This window comes from Diplotaxodon limnothrissa, linkage group LG14, assembly GCF_057381915.1.
Source record: "Diplotaxodon limnothrissa isolate DT_005_m linkage group LG14, D_limnothrissa_male_GT1.1, whole genome shotgun sequence".
Classification (NCBI taxonomy): Eukaryota; Metazoa; Chordata; class Actinopteri; order Cichliformes; family Cichlidae; genus Diplotaxodon; species Diplotaxodon limnothrissa.
The window spans coordinates 24,259,890-24,278,600 of NC_140609.1; the positions used below are offsets into that span (position 1 = coordinate 24,259,890).

An 18,711-nucleotide genomic window follows, 5' to 3' on the forward strand; every position below is an offset into this window, starting at 1 on the left:
CAGCTACAATGACCATGACTGGAAGGCAGTTGAAAAGGAAAGAAGATATGTGCATGCAGGTTGGCTTGAAAAAGCATATTAATAATAAGATGCATAGTGAATGATAACTTTCAGTTTTTATACCATGTCCGCTTTTAATCTGGTATACCACTGCAGCCCTACTTATGGAAGATGCTACAGCTGGACATCTAAGGGGATTAAAAGGTAAATTAGGCTTCTCAAAAAAGCCATCTGTTAGCATCCTGTATATGTCCTTGAGGTTTTTTCTGTTTAAAGTCACTTCAGGTTTTGAAGGTTTTTTTGTTTTTCTAAATAGTTTTTAAAACATAGAAAATGTCTGCATATTAATAAGAATAGAAAATACTGTTCATCATTACTGCTAAAACAATCTATAGTTGGTGTAAAATATGCATTTTACTGACTTTATGATTTTTTTCTATGTTAATTTCTAATTATTATTTTGGTTTGGTGAAATTTGATGTTTAATAATAATAATAATAATAATAATAATAATAATAATAATAATAATAATAATAATAATGGATTGCATTTATATAGCGCTTTTCGAGACCCTCAAAGCACTTTACAATTCCACTATTCATTCACTCTCACATTCACACACTGGTGGAGGCAAGCTACAGTTGTAGCCACAGCTTTAATGTAACATTTAATGATATTTATTAATTTACAGAATAAATTAATCGGTTACACAGAAAAAAAATGATGCAGGATGAATTCTTTTCCTTGGATCCTTATGCAGTTTGAACAAGAGAGAAAAAAACACAAGATAAGAACAGAGTATAGAAAAATAGTGAGAAGGCTGGCATAAGTTTCCTTCACAGTCAGCAGTGACAAGCTCCTTTTCATTAAGGTCCGCTGCATCACTTTCCTTTCCTCCATTCTTAGCCATTTCTTACTCTACCCACCACTCTTCCCTCCCGTCACCCCCCTCTGGTCTGTCTTCCTCTCTCCAGGCATGTTGTGACAGGGTGTAGCAGTGTGTTATACAGGGTTCTACTCACCAAGTGCATATTATCCTGTAAGGCTTAATACCTAGGTTGGAACAAAAGGGCAGGCTTGGAAATTATAGCTTACGTCGCTTAGCACTCAGCACAACAGTCTGACTCACATGAAAACACGCGTGTGTGAACTTCATATATCCATGCAGATGCACAAGATGACACTGCCGTGTGTATGCATATTCAGAACTCTGACAGCTTAGTCACAGACACACAAAGATTTTGTAATGCCTCTTTCACGATTAGTTCAAATGCATTAAATCCTGTTTTAGAATTAACTGCCTTAAATAAATCACTCAATTTATGCCTGGTATTGACAAACAATCTGTAATTGGATGACAGTGTATAAGGCCCCAGACACACAGGCAAGTAGTCCTGGAAGTTGCTGTCAGTTGCTAGGTGAAATTGTTTGCAAAGACTGCTGCTGTGCACCTACTTGCATTTGCAGCAGTCTTTATTGTAGCAGATTGCTTTGATCGAGTGTTTTTGGGCAAGGCAGCATCTTGCATGAAAACTAAGGGCGGCCATAGTGATATGCTAGTAAGCATCAGGGAATACACCTTACCTACTGACCAGAGGTTGGAGAGGGTCACTGACACGTCTCTAGATATGTGAGACTGAGGCCTAAAGAAGAAAAAGTCTTTGTAAAAGGAATTTGTTCTATGTAAAAAACACAAAGTGCTCTGAGTTGTAATGGAAGGTACTGTGATCAGATTTCATCCAGGTGAATATAGCTCATCAAATAATGAATAAATACACCAAACAAGTTAAAACGTCATCTGAGTCTTCTTGTAGACTTCAACAACTCTAACAAAATGTTTGTTGACAAGTCTGTGAGCCGTGTTTAACTTATGTTTTTAAACTGTGTTAACAATCAAGATAACAAAAAAGAATTGATGGACAATTGCAAACAGGCCCCATGGACTGTATTTATTACCAAAGATTAATGCCAAGGTGTGACTGTGGTGAAGAAGTACAGCCGCGACTCTCCGCCATATCTCAGTCTTGTTAGTGTGTGTGTGGCAGAAAGCCAGGTCAGTCTTCTCTGTTTTATAAATCTCCTTTGGATGGACTTGTGCAGCCATAAAATGCATTGATTTTGTTGCACACATTGTGGTAGGAGACACACACACTCACACACACATAGACAGATACAAAGCTGGTTATTGATACTTAATACACAGTAAACATATGCATATACGTATTATACACAGTTTTTCACCATTTGCCAGCCACAATAAAGGAATAAAAATGTAAACAAATAATCATTTAAATCATCTTGTCAATAAAATGATTATTAGCTATGTTCCTGATTAAAACTTTACAATTTAAGTGTTTAAAAAACAAACAGTAGCAATAAAGTTTTAACACTACATTAGCTGTTTTCCATAAACCAATTGATTTGCTTGCACCCTAAAAGTTTCTAAAAAAACCCCCTAAAAAACAATAATAATGCTGTGCTACGACTAGGCGCTGACCTATTGCTTGGAGCATGTGTGTGTGTGTGAGTGAGTAAGAGTGTTTTTTGTGCTTGGCACATATTTCTAGTATTCAACTATTCAATGCACCTGCATTTTACTAAAGCTCTCTCTTGTCAACACTGCAACATCGTGTACGGCAAACAACAGTCACCATGTTCTTACACTCACATACACTCTCACACACACAGACACTTGCACAAATGCACGCACACACACTGTAATAGCATTCACATAACCAAACAATCTGCAATCTACTACAAACTCTGAAGTGCACACTGTCTAAAATAACCCTTTGGGGGGAACAGAATACAAAAAGACTCAGAGAAGCGGAAAGAATGAAACACTGAAATACACTCTCCTCATCTCCTTTCCTTCCTTCTCTTTTTCTTCTCTCTCACATACACACATGTGCAGATACTCTGTCTATTGACATGCAGATAAATCACAGCCAGTCCAAGCAGTCACTGATGTGACATGAAAATGACGCTAATCTGCTGTTACCATAACACGCACCGACACATCAATTATTAACGCTTACAATAACTCCCCACTCTCTTTTCTCTTTCTTGTTCCTCTCAAATGTCTTTTTCCCGTTGTGTACATCTCACTAAAAGAACGGGACAGAGTCAGTTAAAAGCACCCATGTGTTCGGGTCTTTTGATGACATGTATATTATAGAAGTGCTTTTTATCTTCCAAAAACTGTGATTTTTTTCCTTACAAATATGCTCAGTGTTGGTGAAGCTAGTAGCCCCAACTCTTCAGCAGCGCACATATGCTATATGAACAAAAGCTCTGGGCCACCTACCCTTAACACCTACAGGAGCTGCTCAGCCATTAAAACCCTTGGCATGAAGCTGCTAGTGCAAAGTTTTTAATGCTGATGTTAATGCCAGAGCAGGTTTGGATCTCTGCAGTTATTGATTTGGTGACTTTTAAATACTTTGTCTACACTGTAATTGAATGCAGCCTGACACTTTGAAGTGCTTCCTAAACACTTCCACTTTACAATAATACCACTCACAGTTGATCATGGAAAATCTAGGGTGGAAAACCGACTTGTTTGGACTGTGGCATCCTATTACAGTGCCACACTCAAATTCAGTGAGCTCTTTGGAACAACCCGTTCCTTCACAAAAACGTTTTTAAAGATAGACTGTTGTGCAGTGGCAATGGGACTGAAAACATCGACTTCAAAGACTAAGAGTTGGGATCCGATACTTGTCCATATAGTGCTTATAGGGTTACCTTTGTGAATCTTGAGAACTTATACATGTGTAATTAAATGATCAAATGGAAAACATGCTGTTATTATTTAGCCCTACGAAAGATAAAACAGGACATACATAAACAGCATGTATGTTTTTTTGACCCGCTCCTGTTCTGCTCTCCTCTACAGGCAATCGATTCTTCCTGACCTCATTTGGCGCGCTGTACATCTCAGAAGTGCAGAAGGAAGATGCCCTTTCCACCTACCGCTGCATCACAAAGCACAAGTACAGTGGAGAGACTCGTCAGAGCAACGGAGCCAGGCTCTCTGTTTTGGGTAAGCAACAATTTACTCTATGAAAAAGAGACTTGTGTTTAAGTTTTAGTTTTTGAGATTTTTGGTGTTTGAAATCAATAAAACCTTTTTGTGACCTTTATAACCTACAGACCCTACGGAGTCCACCCCGTCAGTGCTGGACAGTTTCCAGTCCAGTGAGGTGCAGGTGGGGCATAATGTGGAGCTGCCCTGCATCGCCTCTGGATATCCAAACCCGACCATCCGTTGGCTAAAGGATGGTCGACCATTACCAGCAGACTCGCGCTGGACACGGCGCATCACTGGTCTCACCATTTCAGACTTGAGACTCGAGGATAGCGGCAACTACATCTGTGAGGTCACCAACAGCTTTGGCTCCAAAGAGGTGACGGGTCACCTCAACGTGATAGGTGGGTAAATTTTTAATTTGCCTCTCCTGTCCTCCAGTGTTCCCCTCAAATAGCAACTGAGTGCAATAGGCAGAAGTAGTAAATGTGACATCAGGACACAAACCGCAATAGAGACATCTTTTAAGCTCTGTCGGTTCTGCCGTGGCCACCCTCGTCTAGGTCGAGCATGAGCTTGATATTTAAGGATGGCTTGCTCCCCCACTGTGTTCTCAAACCGCAGTGAAGCGTCTCCACAGTGACAGAGAACAGTGGTCATGCAGGCCTGTCGCTCCATTTTCCGATGGGTGTGTGAGAGAGAGGAGAAGGTTATGGAATATATACAATAACATTAATGTTAATATAAGAGATGTTAAAAGGTGACACACATAGAAGACACAGAACACTTAGAGGAGGTTATGGAGTTGGTAAAGATAAGAGATGAAATTTGAGGGTGGCTTGAGACGAGTTAGTGGACGCTGAGTACACTGGCCACAGGGCACATCATTGCACAGCCTACAAACCTCAAGTGACAGGGCATGCAAGGTGGGACACACACACACACAAATTTGGACAAGCATACAGTATATACACTCAGTGCCCATGAAGAAAGTCTTACACATTCATTGTCACAGAGACACACATGCTCACACACATTCAGCAGCCTCCAGCACCTAACACCAGCTGCTTTATTGCTCACTGACATTTTCTCCCCTTTTCGTCTTTCTGTCTCGGTTTTCCTCGCTGCTTAGAGCGTGCGCGCACACACAAACACAAAAAGTCAGAAAAAATGATATACATACAGAAAGCACAGACTTATTATACCAACATGTTATTTGTGTTGAACAGCACAGAATAGCTCAATAAAAATTGCTCTTGCGCAACAATGCAAATAATACACTTTTTAGTGCCCGAGGGACACGCACCAGTTTTTGTACCTTCAATATTTGGGTAGCAACTGGCTTCTGTGCTTGCTTGCTGCTTACCGCTTCATCCCTTTTTATTTTTTAATTTACTTTGTCTTGCCTGTTCCTTCTACCACCTTTAGAGCCACTGCGGGTTACCTTGTCTCCCAAAAATCTGAAGACAGGGATCAGCAGTACAGTCATCCTCTCCTGTGCTGTTCAAGGTTCTCCTCACTATATGGTGTCCTGGTACCGCAACACAGAACCTGTTTTGCCTGATCAGCACTTTTCCATCCAGGGTGCTCACAATGAGACGCTGTTCATTTCTGCTGCACAAAAAAGACACTCGGGTGCTTACCAGTGCTTTGCCACACGCAAAGGCCAGACTGCCCAGGACTTCTCCATCATTCTCCTAGAAGGTATGGAAAATTATGCTTCTAATATTTGTAAGAAATTGTCTATGTCTATTACTCAAAACTGTTCACATATAGAAAAGGAAAAAATAATAAACAACAAACAGCTTTTTGTTGATTACTATTATGCATATACTGTTACAGTGGTCTATACTCATTTCCCTATATTTTCCTTACAAGGAGCCCGACTTGAAATTTTTATTTTTTTGTAAGTGGTCTTGAGCAACAGTTGTTCAAGATTTGTTTGCTGCGTTTTCATCCATATTCAGACCAGTTCTTGTACCTGGCCATTTTCAGAAGAATGTGTTTTGTATGTTTGGGTTAAGCCATTTTCCGCTGAGCAGGTCTGCAGATGTCCGTCAGCACACAGAGCAGAGATCTGAGCAAGAGCAACGCCAACAACTGAGTGAGAGGACTGTTATTGTGTGTATATGGATAATAGCAAACACTGAAATACATTTCTTGCCCAAGCAATGAATTTTGTTGGCTCAAATTAAGCGTTTCTTTGCTCAAAATAATTGTATCCTCAAAATGCAACATTTGCACTTGCAAAAATTTTTTATGTGCGCTCAGAATAGAGGCTCAAAAATAACAGCATAGAAAAAGTGTCATATTTTTGTATGGTGTGCAATGTGAAACTGGACTGAAAGTGGGTTATAAAAGAAGAAGTGGCAGGCTCGGAAAACTGTTTACAGCAGATGAACAAGACTTGAAAACCATGTTCTTATGAAATAAGAAAAAAAAATCCAGCAAAGACATGACATAGGACCTGAGAGATGCATCTGGCCCTTTAGTTGATCCATATACTTTTTGCCAAAGCCTCATCAGAAATGGTCTCAGTGGAAAGGTGGCTGTCAAGAAGCTGTTCTTAAGGGAGGGAGACAGGGAGAAAAGGCTGAGGTATTCCACAAGAACTGGACTAAAAAGCAGTGGCAACAGGTCTTATGGAGGGATTAATCCAAGTTTGACATTTCTGTTAAAGTTATTTTCCAAATTTATTTGATGAAATCAGAAAAGAGGTACCAGGTACCAGCCATTTGTGAAACACGGTGGAGGATTTATGGTGTGGAGTTGCATTTTCAGCCAGTGGTGTTGGGCATCTTGTCAAATTGATGAAATTATGAATGCAGAAAAGTGCCATCAGAATTTGATCCGCCATGCAATATCATCTGGAAGGTGTCTTGATTTTTCTGCACTGATCCCAAACAAGCTGCTAATGCAATAAAATGTCTGAATAGAAAAACACAGAGTGGAACACTTTCAGTCGTGGATTGGCCTCCCCAGAGCTCAGACCTCAACATTACTGACCCAGAGAATGGGTGACAGAATGGGCTTGCCTAAGAGAGTTCATGCTGTGTTGAGGAGTAAAGGTGGTCATATCAGATGTTGACTCTGTTGTTCTTGTATACACTGTGTTTCCACTGCCCCCCACCCCTTTCCCGTTTTCCTAGCAAAATATAATGGCACAATATTTTTACAAGTAGTATATGTGAGCCAACAGCACAGGCTTCATTCTGCTCTAAAGACTTTGTTGCTCTGTCAGCGAAAGAGGAACTTGTTAATAGGGTCATCTCAGGGACACACCTCTGGCTACAAACACAGAAGCCCCACCTACCTGCTGTTCAAATTCTCTTTGCTAGGGGCAAATCAGAAGAGAGTGGGCTTAAAGATTGAACTCGGGAAATTAGCTTAGAGAGGAGCAAAAGTAACATTTTTCCTCCAAATTCACACTTCACATCTCTTGTGATTGTTTCCAGATGGCACACCCCGTATTGTTGCCTCCTTCAGCGAGAGGGTGGTTGTCCCGGGTGAACCGTTTTCCCTGATGTGTGCTGCCAAAGGAGCGCCTCCACCCACCATCACTTGGACCTTGGATGACGAGCCTGTGGCCAGAGATCTGTCGCGTGTCAGAGCCAGTCAGTACACCCTGTCTGACGGCAGCACCGTGAGCCACGTGAACGTCAGCAACCCACAGATTCGTGATGGTGGAGTGTATCGGTGCGCCGCACGAAACTCAGCCGGTAGTGCTGAGTACCAAGCGCGCATAAACGTAAGAGGTGCCTGTCTACTTTTCAATATCAGTCATACGGAGGCTTCTCATAGCCTGACCCCTACCCCACCCTCTCCTGTACCCTTCTATATCTCTCCCTCTTTCTCTGTATGTGTTTTGCTTCCTCGTATATATGTATATTTTCAAAATTTCCTTTTTTCCTTTTTTAAATTTATTTATTTTTGGTTGTTTGTCCATCTTTCTATCTACACATTAATCTTACAAGGGAGTGTATTTTTTCTTCACTAGCCCTTATACTCTGTCTCGTTCTGTCTTCTTTGCTGTGCAGTTTGGGTCCTCCAGCTGCATATGTGCTGGTGTAAACTCATGCATAGATAAGACAAATACACCAAGTCATCCATCAAGTTTATCTAATTATATTCACATCAATATGTACACACATATGCATGCTTGCAGGGAGATAGAATATTCAAATGGAAACTTTCCAGCTTTATACTGTGAGTTGTTAATGGAGAGGACGTGACATTAAGGTAATCTGAGACTTGAACGAAGAAACCTAAGAAGGCACAGAAAGACAGAGATGTAGGTGAGGCAGAGTACTTGAAATGGGAGAAGAATAAGAGAAGGGGAGTGGCAATGTATGTTGAGGGAGTGATGGTAAACTCTGGTGACAGGACAGGTGATGTCACTGTCGTCTGAGATAACAAGAATGAGGAGTGACACCACTGAACAGGGCTGTATCACTGTCTCCATCTCCCTCTCTCTCACACACACACACTCTCTCTGCTTTCATTGTCCATTGGTGAGATGTGTAGTTGTGACATGTGAGTCTGCCCGAAGCAGACATGCCAGAACGATCATTGGAGTGAGAATGAGCCCCGCTGCCAGAGAGTTTCAAGCCCACATGCAACACAAACTGACACAAATACAGCCACGACGCGTACATGGACACAGACATTCAGAAATGAAACAGCAGCACAGCGCTATGCTTATCCACTCACTCAAATGTGATACGCCCAACTTATCTCATTCAGCGAGGGACCCACAGCAAGCATTCTGAGCCACACAGACATAGTTGAGCACACGCGTGTCACACAAACACGGTATCTGTGTTTGTGTGTGATGGTGTTGCTGAATAATACATCTTTGACTCGTCAGAGCTGCGACTTCAAAGGTTGGCACATACTGCGAAAGGGAGGGGAGAGAGACAGAGGGAAGTGAGAGGTAGGGGGACGGGAAGGAGAGACAAAAACAAAGATACAAGACGAACAGTGGCGAGGAGGTCAACAAAGAAGTGACAGATGATTGAGTGATAGCTCACAGTGTCTTCCAATGATGCTAAACAGAAACACATTTTGTGTCGGCCTGACTGCCTGTCTACCTGTCCTCAGCCTTTCTCTGCCTCTTGGCAAGACTTTATACTGAGGTAGTTGAGCTTTTTACTAGTTGCTTGTTGTGGTCACTATTGGACCACAACATTTTAATAACAAGTTTGTCATAATTTAGAACTGTGGAAAAGATAAAGCGCATTTCAGACACTGACACAAACAAGGGAGGGTTTTTACACCCAAAGATTTGCTTTGAAACCGTCAGAATTGGTTGGTCAGCATGAATGAAAACTCTGTTATTACTGGGCATGTAAAAGTGCTATCTTCTCACAAAATGAAGTACAGAATAAAGTCAAGTGTCATTTTAGCAGGGGGTTTTTTCCCATTGGTTTCACCCACTCACTTTCCCTTTCTCTGTATTTCACGCTCTCTTTTTAGAGATGTCATGCAGTCAATTATATTAAATCCCGGTGTGTTTAAATGTCAGTAGCATTAAATAAAATTATCATCTCTAGCCCAGTCTGACCTGTAAACAACAACATGAACGTTGGTGTTTTCTTCTTCTAGTTTCCGTTTGCTCCTAAAAGAAACAGTGCAAATTATCAAAAGTAGAAAGACATGAGCCACTTTTATCCAATTTATGCCCCGCCTAAACCTGAAAAAAAAATGTAGTTCATGTTTATAAGGTTATTTTAGTAAACGTCTTAGTATATGTAATCTCCATAAACCTAAAAAAATTCCTTAAGATCCCACATCGGTGAGAAATGAGGTTAATATATTTTCCAGAGAAAACATCTGAGGGTGGGTGAGAAACTGTTTCCACCAGAAAAGAAACTTAACACTAAGGCAGGCCAATTTAACCTCTCTTTCTCCCTCTCCTCTGCAAGCTTCTCTCCTCTTCTGTCCACTAGCCTTCCCCTACCACCCTCCCCGTTATTCCTAAAATTCCCATGACCTGCTTCTGACACCGTCAATTAATACACTTCTTTTTTCCTCCTCTCTTCTTTTTGATCAACCCATCTCTCTTTCTGTTTTTCCATTTCTCTCCCCATTTGCTTGCTCTCTCCATCAGGTCCTCCAAGGATTCGGCCAATGAAGAATATCACCGCCGTAGCAGGAAGAAACACTTTCATAAACTGCCGTGTGATTGGGTACCCTTATTACTCAATAAACTGGTACAAGGAGGGACTTCTACTGCCTGACAACCATCGCCAGGTAGAGTTAGTGCTCTCCATTTCTGCTCCAAAATAAATGAATAACATGAATAAAAATATATCTTGGTATTGGTTTTTCATACAGCACTATAAAGCATTTAATCTATACACATATTTCTCACTGTGTGTATAGATTATCCGTAAGAGGCTTGTGTTCTTGTCGTTTAACAGCTGTTATTTAGAAATATTGTATATTTACTGTAAAAAAAAAAACATAATGAATCTCATAACTTAGAATAACATAGCTGGACAAAATTACAAAAATGTATATGTATATATATTAAAATTGTTAATTTATTTTTAGACAGTGTGGCTCTGCATAGAGCAGGTGATCTTCATACATCCATTTTATAATGAAAGCTTAAGCAAGTGTTTAACCATAAAAAGGGATTTTGCTGTCTGAAACACTGACTTAATGATCAGTGGCATCGCTGTTACTTTTTATTGTATGATACAGGCCTGTTACATTACACTGTTTTGGTCCTATTTGATTTAGTAGTGTACAGAAAAAAAACCTGTATGGAATCTTGAAAATCCTTAAAAATTGGAAATAAATTAATTTGCAAAGCAAGTATGTCTCATATGTATGAGCATCCTCTTATTTAACTTCAATACTGCTGATGTCTGTCCAGGTGGTGTATGAGAACGGGACTCTAAAGCTCAGCGATGTTCAGAAAGGGATGGACGAGGGGGCCTATGTCTGTAGCGTGCTCATCCAACCGCAGCTCTTTATCACACAGACTGTTTATGTTACTGTCAAAGGTAAGTCACAGAGGTCACAGCTTTGAAACAGTAGCTGCTGGTCGGTATCTGTTTTTGGGTAGCTGCATACAGTAGAGGCATTATGACATGAGAATGCACATAATCTTCTCTCAGTGATGTAAATTCTGTAAAGGGAAAAGAGATGAATATGCTACAAGCAAAATTATATAGAACCAGAATTTATAGTAATCTGACTTTGTTTTACTGTGTCAAAAAAAAAAGAAATTATGAATGCTAATGAGAGTGATTGTAAGAGACATGTTGGGGAGCAAAACTGGTTAAGAGCAAGATGGTGTGAGTGAAGCAGAGGGAGAAGACAGAACAATGCTGTATGCATTGCCTCTAATAACCCCTGATTAAGGGGCGGAGTGGCCTAGTGTGAGCTCTCAACCACTCAGCAATTACATAGAGCAGGAGAGCTATTATATACGATTTGTGTGTGTGCATATCATACTCATGCATATATATATATATATATATATATATATATATATATATATATATATATATATATATATATATAAAATGTGTGTGTGTCTGTGTGTGTGTGAGAGAGATGACTATGAGTGTGTATTCTGCATGTCACCTTGTATGTTTGTCTCTGCTCTCAGCTGCAACAGAACAATGTGTTTGTTTTAGGATGTTGTCGAGTATAAGCGTGCAGTGTGTGTGTGTGTGTGTGTGTGTGTGTGTGTGTGTGTGTGTGTGTGTGTGTGTGTCTGTTTGACATTGGCATGATGTGTGAAATTTGTGTGGCTCAGTGGTCTGTGCATACTTGCACATGTGAGTATACAGGCACATTTGCGTGCATGCATACGTTTGCCGGGTTTAGGTATGTGCTTGTATGAATGTGTGCTTGTCATGTCTTTGATTTAATTAGATGAATTTTAACGAGGCCCAGATTAAATCCCCCAGATGTCTCAGCTGTAGTCCCCCCCACCTCCACCAACAACAACCTCTACTTCATCCCCCACTCCAAACCACCACCATCACCTCTGCCGGTATCCATGGTAACACTCTTCTTCCCCCTGTGGATGGGGCTCTAATTAGAGCAGCTATTATGGGCTGGTTTTAGCAGGGCAGGGTAGGGTGGAGTGGAGGGGTTGGTAGGGGGCACAGGCGGCTGCAGAGTGGGTAGTGGGCTAGTAGGCCGGGCTGCAGAAGCTTTTGGGAGTGAAGGCTTAGATGAAAGACTCAAGAAATCATGTTTTTGATCTCCCGCAGTCTCACAGACAGTTGGACCACTAGTTTACCAATCAGACTGTCAGCTGAAAATGATAGATTCTGAACCATGCCCAGTCTAACACAGTCTTTTTTATCTCTTCACTGTTTTTCTCATTTCACCTCTTCTCCCTTTGCACCACTCACTCTCCCACTCCATGTCCTCGAGATGCCCCTGAATCTTCAAAACTGTCTGTCTGCCCATATCCTCTCTATGCCTTCACATCTGACTCGGTCTCTCTTCTCTATACTTCATTTATTCATATCTGCCTAAAATCTGTTTTCACCTTTTACTCACCCTGCTCATTTAAACAGCCCTCTAACTGTTTTCATTCATTTTTTTCTTTATTTCCATTCTCTCTTTGCCTTAGACTGACTTCTCTCTATATACCCTTTATTTCACCCCGCTGCCTGTCCTTGCCTTTTTATGTACCCTTGCCTTTTCCATTTTCCACTCTCTTTCATCCAATCGTTCTATCTCTTTTACTTATCTTCTTTTATTTCATTTCACAATTTCTCCCATTTGTCTCTGCATATCTATTCACCCTCCCACTATTCCTTGGACCTTGTATTTCTCTTATTGGTTTTGGTTATTTTTTGGACTCTTTCATCCAATTTCTCTGTCTTTTCTACCTGTCTCAGTTCCTCCACTGATCCAGCCATTTGACTTTCCTCCGACTTCCATCGGTAAATTGATGTACATTGCCTGCGTGGTGTCGTCTGGGGACATGCCCATACGCATCACATGGCGCAAGGACGGCCAGGAGATCGTGCCCTCTTCGGGCATTACTATTGACACGAAGGAGTTCATGAGCTCCCTCCAGATATCGAAGGTGTCGCTCAAGCACAATGGCAACTACACCTGCATTGCCAGCAATGATGCTGCCACTGTCAGCACAGAGAGGCAGCTCACGGTTACAGGTAAGAAAAGAAAGAGCACAAAAGAGAGAATATGAAAGAGATATTTAGAAAGGGATGAAGGACAAATGGAGGAAAAAGGAGCACTTTGGAGATTTGGTATTCCACTTGAATAAAGATGGAGGACCTGGATGATAGAAATAAAAATGGTCAAAAATCAAACAGCAGAAGTGATTTTGCACTGGATCCTTAACTTCTAATTTTGATATTCCAATACCTTTTTGGTTTAATGCCAAATTTTTCAAAACACAACACAACACAAAAAAGATAAGATTTTTAAAGTATTACAGGACATCTCCACATCCCTCAAATAACATTTGATTTTTCTCTCTTTAATTATCAGCACATTAACACTCGAAGAAAGGGTTATTTTTTGCGAAGTCTATGTCACCTCAGACAAAGCCTTTTTTTGAACAACTTGAAATATTAAGGTAAAAAGTGTAACCTGCACGATGAGAGGATGCAGGGATACTTTTAAACGGTGACTGAATAGTTTGATGAGTTTAAAATGTATATGAATTACATTCCATGGCCTTTGCAGTCTCATTTCAGTTGATTAACTTGTTAAACAGTGCTCTCCATCATCATCAACTATCAAAATTTCAACTGAGGATAACTCTTAGTATATGTTGTTTTTTTTAATTCATACTCATCTCCATTTCCTCACTAAACATTAGAGGTTATTGAAATAATAACAGAAATATGAATCTCGTGTTTAATATTCTCCAGTGCCTCCTCGGTTTGTGGTGCAGCCCAATAACCAGGATGGGATCTATGGGAAGTCAGCTATCCTGAACTGTTCTGTTGATGGATACCCTCCTCCTAAGGTCATGTGGAAGCATGCCAAAGGTGCATTAGGTACATGAGTTTTATACGATCCTAAATTCTTTATTTATGTACTGTGATGTGCCTCCATCAGCTGTTCTCTGCACATTGTCATATCTATTCTGTGCAAAGTAAAATGCATATGCCGGCAGTTAACTACATCATAATCTCATGTTCCTTTGCTCACTCTCTCTCTGTCCAGCGGGTATTGGGAACCCACAGCAGTACCACCCTGTGCCTCTGACGGGCCGTATTCAGATCATGAATAATGGCTCTTTACTTATCAGACATGTCCTGGAAGAGGATCGGGGCTTCTACCTCTGTCAGGCCTCCAACGGCGTGGGCTCAGACATCAGCAAAAGCATGGTCCTCACAGTTAAGAGTGAGTATACAAACTTGCACTGGTTAATGTAGCAGGGTATGACTTCTTCGCTACGCAGACGACTGCAGTGAGGCCATCTGGGATGCTCCAGCACTCCCTCTTTATCGGTCCTCATCCACATGCACTCACTAACCGTGTCAAACCAATGAGCCAGCTCGCAACACTCTCTCTTTGGGCTCAACCGTACGCGCACATACATGCACCATCGTAGACTCGAAGAGCAAAGGTGACTGTGGACATAAGTGAAAAAACATGAGGTATAGAATGAAAAAAAAGTGTGTGTGTGTATCTGCGGTAGACATTGACAAAGCAAGCAACTCAGCGATTGATCTTTTGACTCTCGGGATCTGTCTACAGACGATCAAAATGACTTTGAGCTTAACCATTATCTGTAATCAATCTCTTCAACCTGCCCTCGACGTCAGTAACACCCTATGTAATGCAATGTGAAACTCCACATGGAGAATGTGTATGCAAACACACACAGACACATTGACTGTCAGTATCTAGTAGAGCGTTATATGATGCCAATATATTTTTTACTATGCAGTACACTGACCTTGACCAAAAATCTGTAATCACGACAGAGATGTCAAGGCTTAATATTCTGGCACCCTTTGACACTTGTACACGCAGACACATATAACAAGCTGCACATAAATCTATCTACTAGTTTCATCATGTTTTTCTATCACAGGGTTGCCCCTCTCCCTCTCTCTCCCTTTCACTTTCTCTCTCCCCTTCTGGTGTTAGTGTTATTGATTGAACCGTTCCTCTCCTCTGCCTCCCTCAATTCTGTCTGTTTCACTCAGCGGAGAGGGAGGAAAAGAGGAAAAGAGGGAGGGTGAGATGAATAAGTGATGAAAACAAAACAGCAGAAGCCTCCTCAGATCGATATTTTGTGTGTGTAAATGAGTGCGTGTGCCCGTGTGTCTGTTGGGGAGAGAAGATTGAGTGTGTAAAGGGATTTTGTGTATAGAGTGTACACGAAAGGTAGAGTGTATCGTTTTTGCCTCTTCATTCACCTAGACCCCAGTGTTAACTATTGGGGAATGAGGAAGGAGGTTTATTGACTTTACCTCATTGACCACAGCTCTTCATTACTTTACTGCAATGGAACTTGGCTACTCTGAACTCCACCTTTTTCAACTGCCAGTTATCCCACCTTTCTCCTCTCTGCTATTTCCCTTCTTTCTGCTTTTCCACTTAAACCCTGCTTATTATCCACTTACTCTTTCTTTTCCTTCCTCCCTCTCCCCTCTTTTATCTGCTTCTGTCATCTGACATCCCTCTCATCAATCTGTTTACTGTTACCATTTCTGCCTGCTTCACCCCATTTATTCTTGCCTTCTCTTCATCTCACACTCCATTTCCCGTCTCCTTCCAGTCCCAGCAATGATCACCAGTCACCCCAACACCACCATGGCTAAGAAGGGTCACTTGAAGGAGTTGAACTGCACAGCCAGGGGAGAATGGCCCATCATCATCCGCTGGGAAAGGGGTGACACCGTCATCGACCCCGATCGCAACCCCCGATACTCCATTACCACCAGTCCCAATGAAAAGACTGATGAGGTGCTGTCAACACTCAAGGTAAAAAAAAAAAAGACTTATATATAGTAGAAGATCTAGATCATTTCTGATGAAATGAGACATTAATGTCTCACCGACTCTTATTCAGTTGACAGATGCATGAGCTTTAAATCTTTTCTTTTGATTTACTTTTTCACACCCAGACTACTACCCTGAATTTTTCAACATATTACCCGACAGCATTGTACATGTGAACACTAATGACAGACTTCATTTAGACATTAAACGGTCTTTGTCCTCCTAGCTCCCTGCCATAAAATTAGCAGTTAACCGATCAGAAGGTGCAACTTCAGACACAGTCCAAAACAGAAAATCACACGGTGATTTTCCAGAGATTCCAGAGTTCACGTGTGAAAACAGCTGTAACTTTCACCACGCAAAGCAAACTATTTGGTACAGTGTCAACTTTTGTACCTTCCTTGTCTGTGCTTCATAGCGTTAAGATTAGAAAGAAGATAGCAAAACCAGTTTGTGTGTTTGGGGTTGTTAGAAATTCAAATTGTGCTGGCCACAAATTTAGCAAACAGTTAGAGAGATTAATTTATTATTAAATTAATTCATCAGAATACAAGATTAGATATACTTTATTATCCCAGATTCAAAACAGAAATTCTAATTCTCAATATCTCTATGTCTTAATTTTCCTCTAACATACCGTGGCAGTCATAGCAGCCACGGGTTGTCTCCTAATTCATTTAAAACGGAAATTCTGCACTGGCCAGGCTCAAATGAAAGCACGGAGCTTCTTTAGCCTGCTGATGCCATGTTTTTCAGATATTAACAAAAGGTAATGGAGGGAGACGCATAAATGAGGAGCAACTTTGTGTTCACTGAATTCAGAGAGTGTCACAACCTCAGCGATGATCAAGTGTTTTGTATGTTTTGTCGGTGTATGTGTACCTCACACACCAACCAAATGTTTTTTAGGCAAAAACTAATTCTTGGCACTCAAACTGCAGTGGGTGCCGAGTGTACAGGTGTCTGTTACACCTTTCAGTGAGGTGAACAGAGTCGCCTAAATACCAAACAAAACATGGTCAAGCAAAAACTTTCACCGAGGCGCTTCTTCATCACAAAGCTTTGCACAATTTGTCTATGCAGACATAGAGTTGTTTCTCTCGTTGACATTTTTTTCTTTGTGCCTTTCTCACTTGAGCTCAAGCCAGCAGAGCGTGAGGATTCAGTCTTCTTCTCTTGTCATGCCATCAACTCTTACGGAGAGGGACGAGGCCTTATCCAGCTCACTGTGCAAGGTAAGCGTCCATGTGCAAAAGCATGTACTGTACCATCCTCACTTTAATACCATAAAAGCTACAAAACTACGCTCTTCTTTCTTCACCTTTGAACTTGTCTTTCATGTGGTCCTTTTTTCCCTCCTTTTTCTTGCCTCCTTTTGTTCACTTTGTCTAATTTTAAACCTCAGAGCCTCCAGACCCTCCAGAGCTAGAGGTGCGAGAAGTGAAAGATCGTAGCATGAATCTCAGGTGGACACAGAGATTTGATGGGAACAGCGTAATTACATCATACGATATCGAATACAAGAACAAAACAGGTGAGTAAAAGTCAAGTCGGTGATTTATTTTATTAAAGTATTGCAAAAGACCCTAAAAGTAGCAGTATATTCTACACTGAAAATTGCTAGGTTGTTTGTGCTTGTTTTATTTGAGCCTCTTTATTTGAAGCTATTTTAAACTGAATGCCAATAGCATTCCCAACTTCCCATGTCCATCCAAAGTGTTGAAGTAGTAAAATGTGTTATTTTTTCCTGTTTTGTCAGATTCCTGGGAACTAAAGCATGCCACCCGAAATATCTCTCCAACCAACAACCAGGCCAACATAGTGGATCTTCATCCTGCATCTGTCTACAGTATCCGCATGTACTCCTACAATGCTATAGGCAAAAGCGAGGCTAGTAAGGAACTCACTATCAGCACAGAGGAAGCACGTAAGTCTTTTGACAGCACTGCTTTCTACTCGCGTGAATGTAGGCAAATATTTTATTTTTTGCTTGTTGTATGAGCAATTAGCGTTTGAATCTGTTATGACTCTGACATCTGTCCTTGACTAATCATTTTGAATGCTAGTCTCAATAAAACTGAAAGAAACCTCTTTTGATCTAAATATTCAAGAAAAAGTACGAAACGTGGAAATGTTAATGTTGCATAATGTTTTTCTGACATTAGTGCAATGCCTCCACTCAGTCCCATTGTCTCTCTTGTTATAGAGCCTGATGGTCCTCCAATGGATGTCATCCTGCAGCCTGTGACATCTCAGAGTATCAGGGTCACATGGAAGGTAATGCATTTCAAGGATCTGTCTCCTGACCAGCTTTGCCTTATATTATTTTATCATTATTTCTTCAGATTAACTTATTTTTCATCTTAATGTATGTGTGGAGGTGTCAATGTCATTACACAATCTAGCAATATGAATATTGATTCTAATGTGAGAACATTTTTTCAAATGGAAACCTTTAGGCTCCAAGGAAGGAGCTGCAGAACGGTGTCATCCGCGGTTACCAAATCGGTTACAGAGAAAATGGCCCAGGTAGTAATGGGCAGTACAGCATCGTGGAGATGAAGGCCACTGGAGACAGTGAGGTCTACACACTGGACAACCTGAAGAAGTTTGCCCAGTATGGGGTGGTTGTCCAAGCTTTCAACAGAGCAGGCACAGGACCTTCCAGCTCAGAGATCAATGCTACAACACTAGAAGACGGTGAGCAATAC

At 41.0% G+C, this 18,711-nt stretch overlaps 1 protein-coding gene across 1 annotated transcript in view; it reads left to right on the forward strand.

Moving 5' to 3' along the window:
* The window catches only part of dscaml1 (Down syndrome cell adhesion molecule like 1), a 108,076-nt gene that overhangs the window by 70,259 nt on the left and 19,106 nt on the right, over positions 1-18,711 (forward strand). The window contains exons 6-20 of the mRNA XM_085370125.1: positions 3,899-4,045; positions 4,156-4,434; positions 5,459-5,734; positions 7,486-7,785; positions 10,140-10,282; positions 10,914-11,043; positions 12,907-13,185; positions 13,912-14,040; positions 14,210-14,389; positions 15,777-15,982; positions 17,139-17,235; positions 17,406-17,534; positions 17,760-17,927; positions 18,207-18,277; positions 18,460-18,700. Of these exons, the coding sequence (XP_085226251.1) occupies positions 3,899-4,045; positions 4,156-4,434; positions 5,459-5,734; positions 7,486-7,785; positions 10,140-10,282; positions 10,914-11,043; positions 12,907-13,185; positions 13,912-14,040; positions 14,210-14,389; positions 15,777-15,982; positions 17,139-17,235; positions 17,406-17,534; positions 17,760-17,927; positions 18,207-18,277; positions 18,460-18,700 (2,775 nt within the window). The remainder of the gene's footprint in view (positions 1-3,898; positions 4,046-4,155; positions 4,435-5,458; positions 5,735-7,485; positions 7,786-10,139; positions 10,283-10,913; positions 11,044-12,906; positions 13,186-13,911; positions 14,041-14,209; positions 14,390-15,776; positions 15,983-17,138; positions 17,236-17,405; positions 17,535-17,759; positions 17,928-18,206; positions 18,278-18,459; positions 18,701-18,711) is intronic.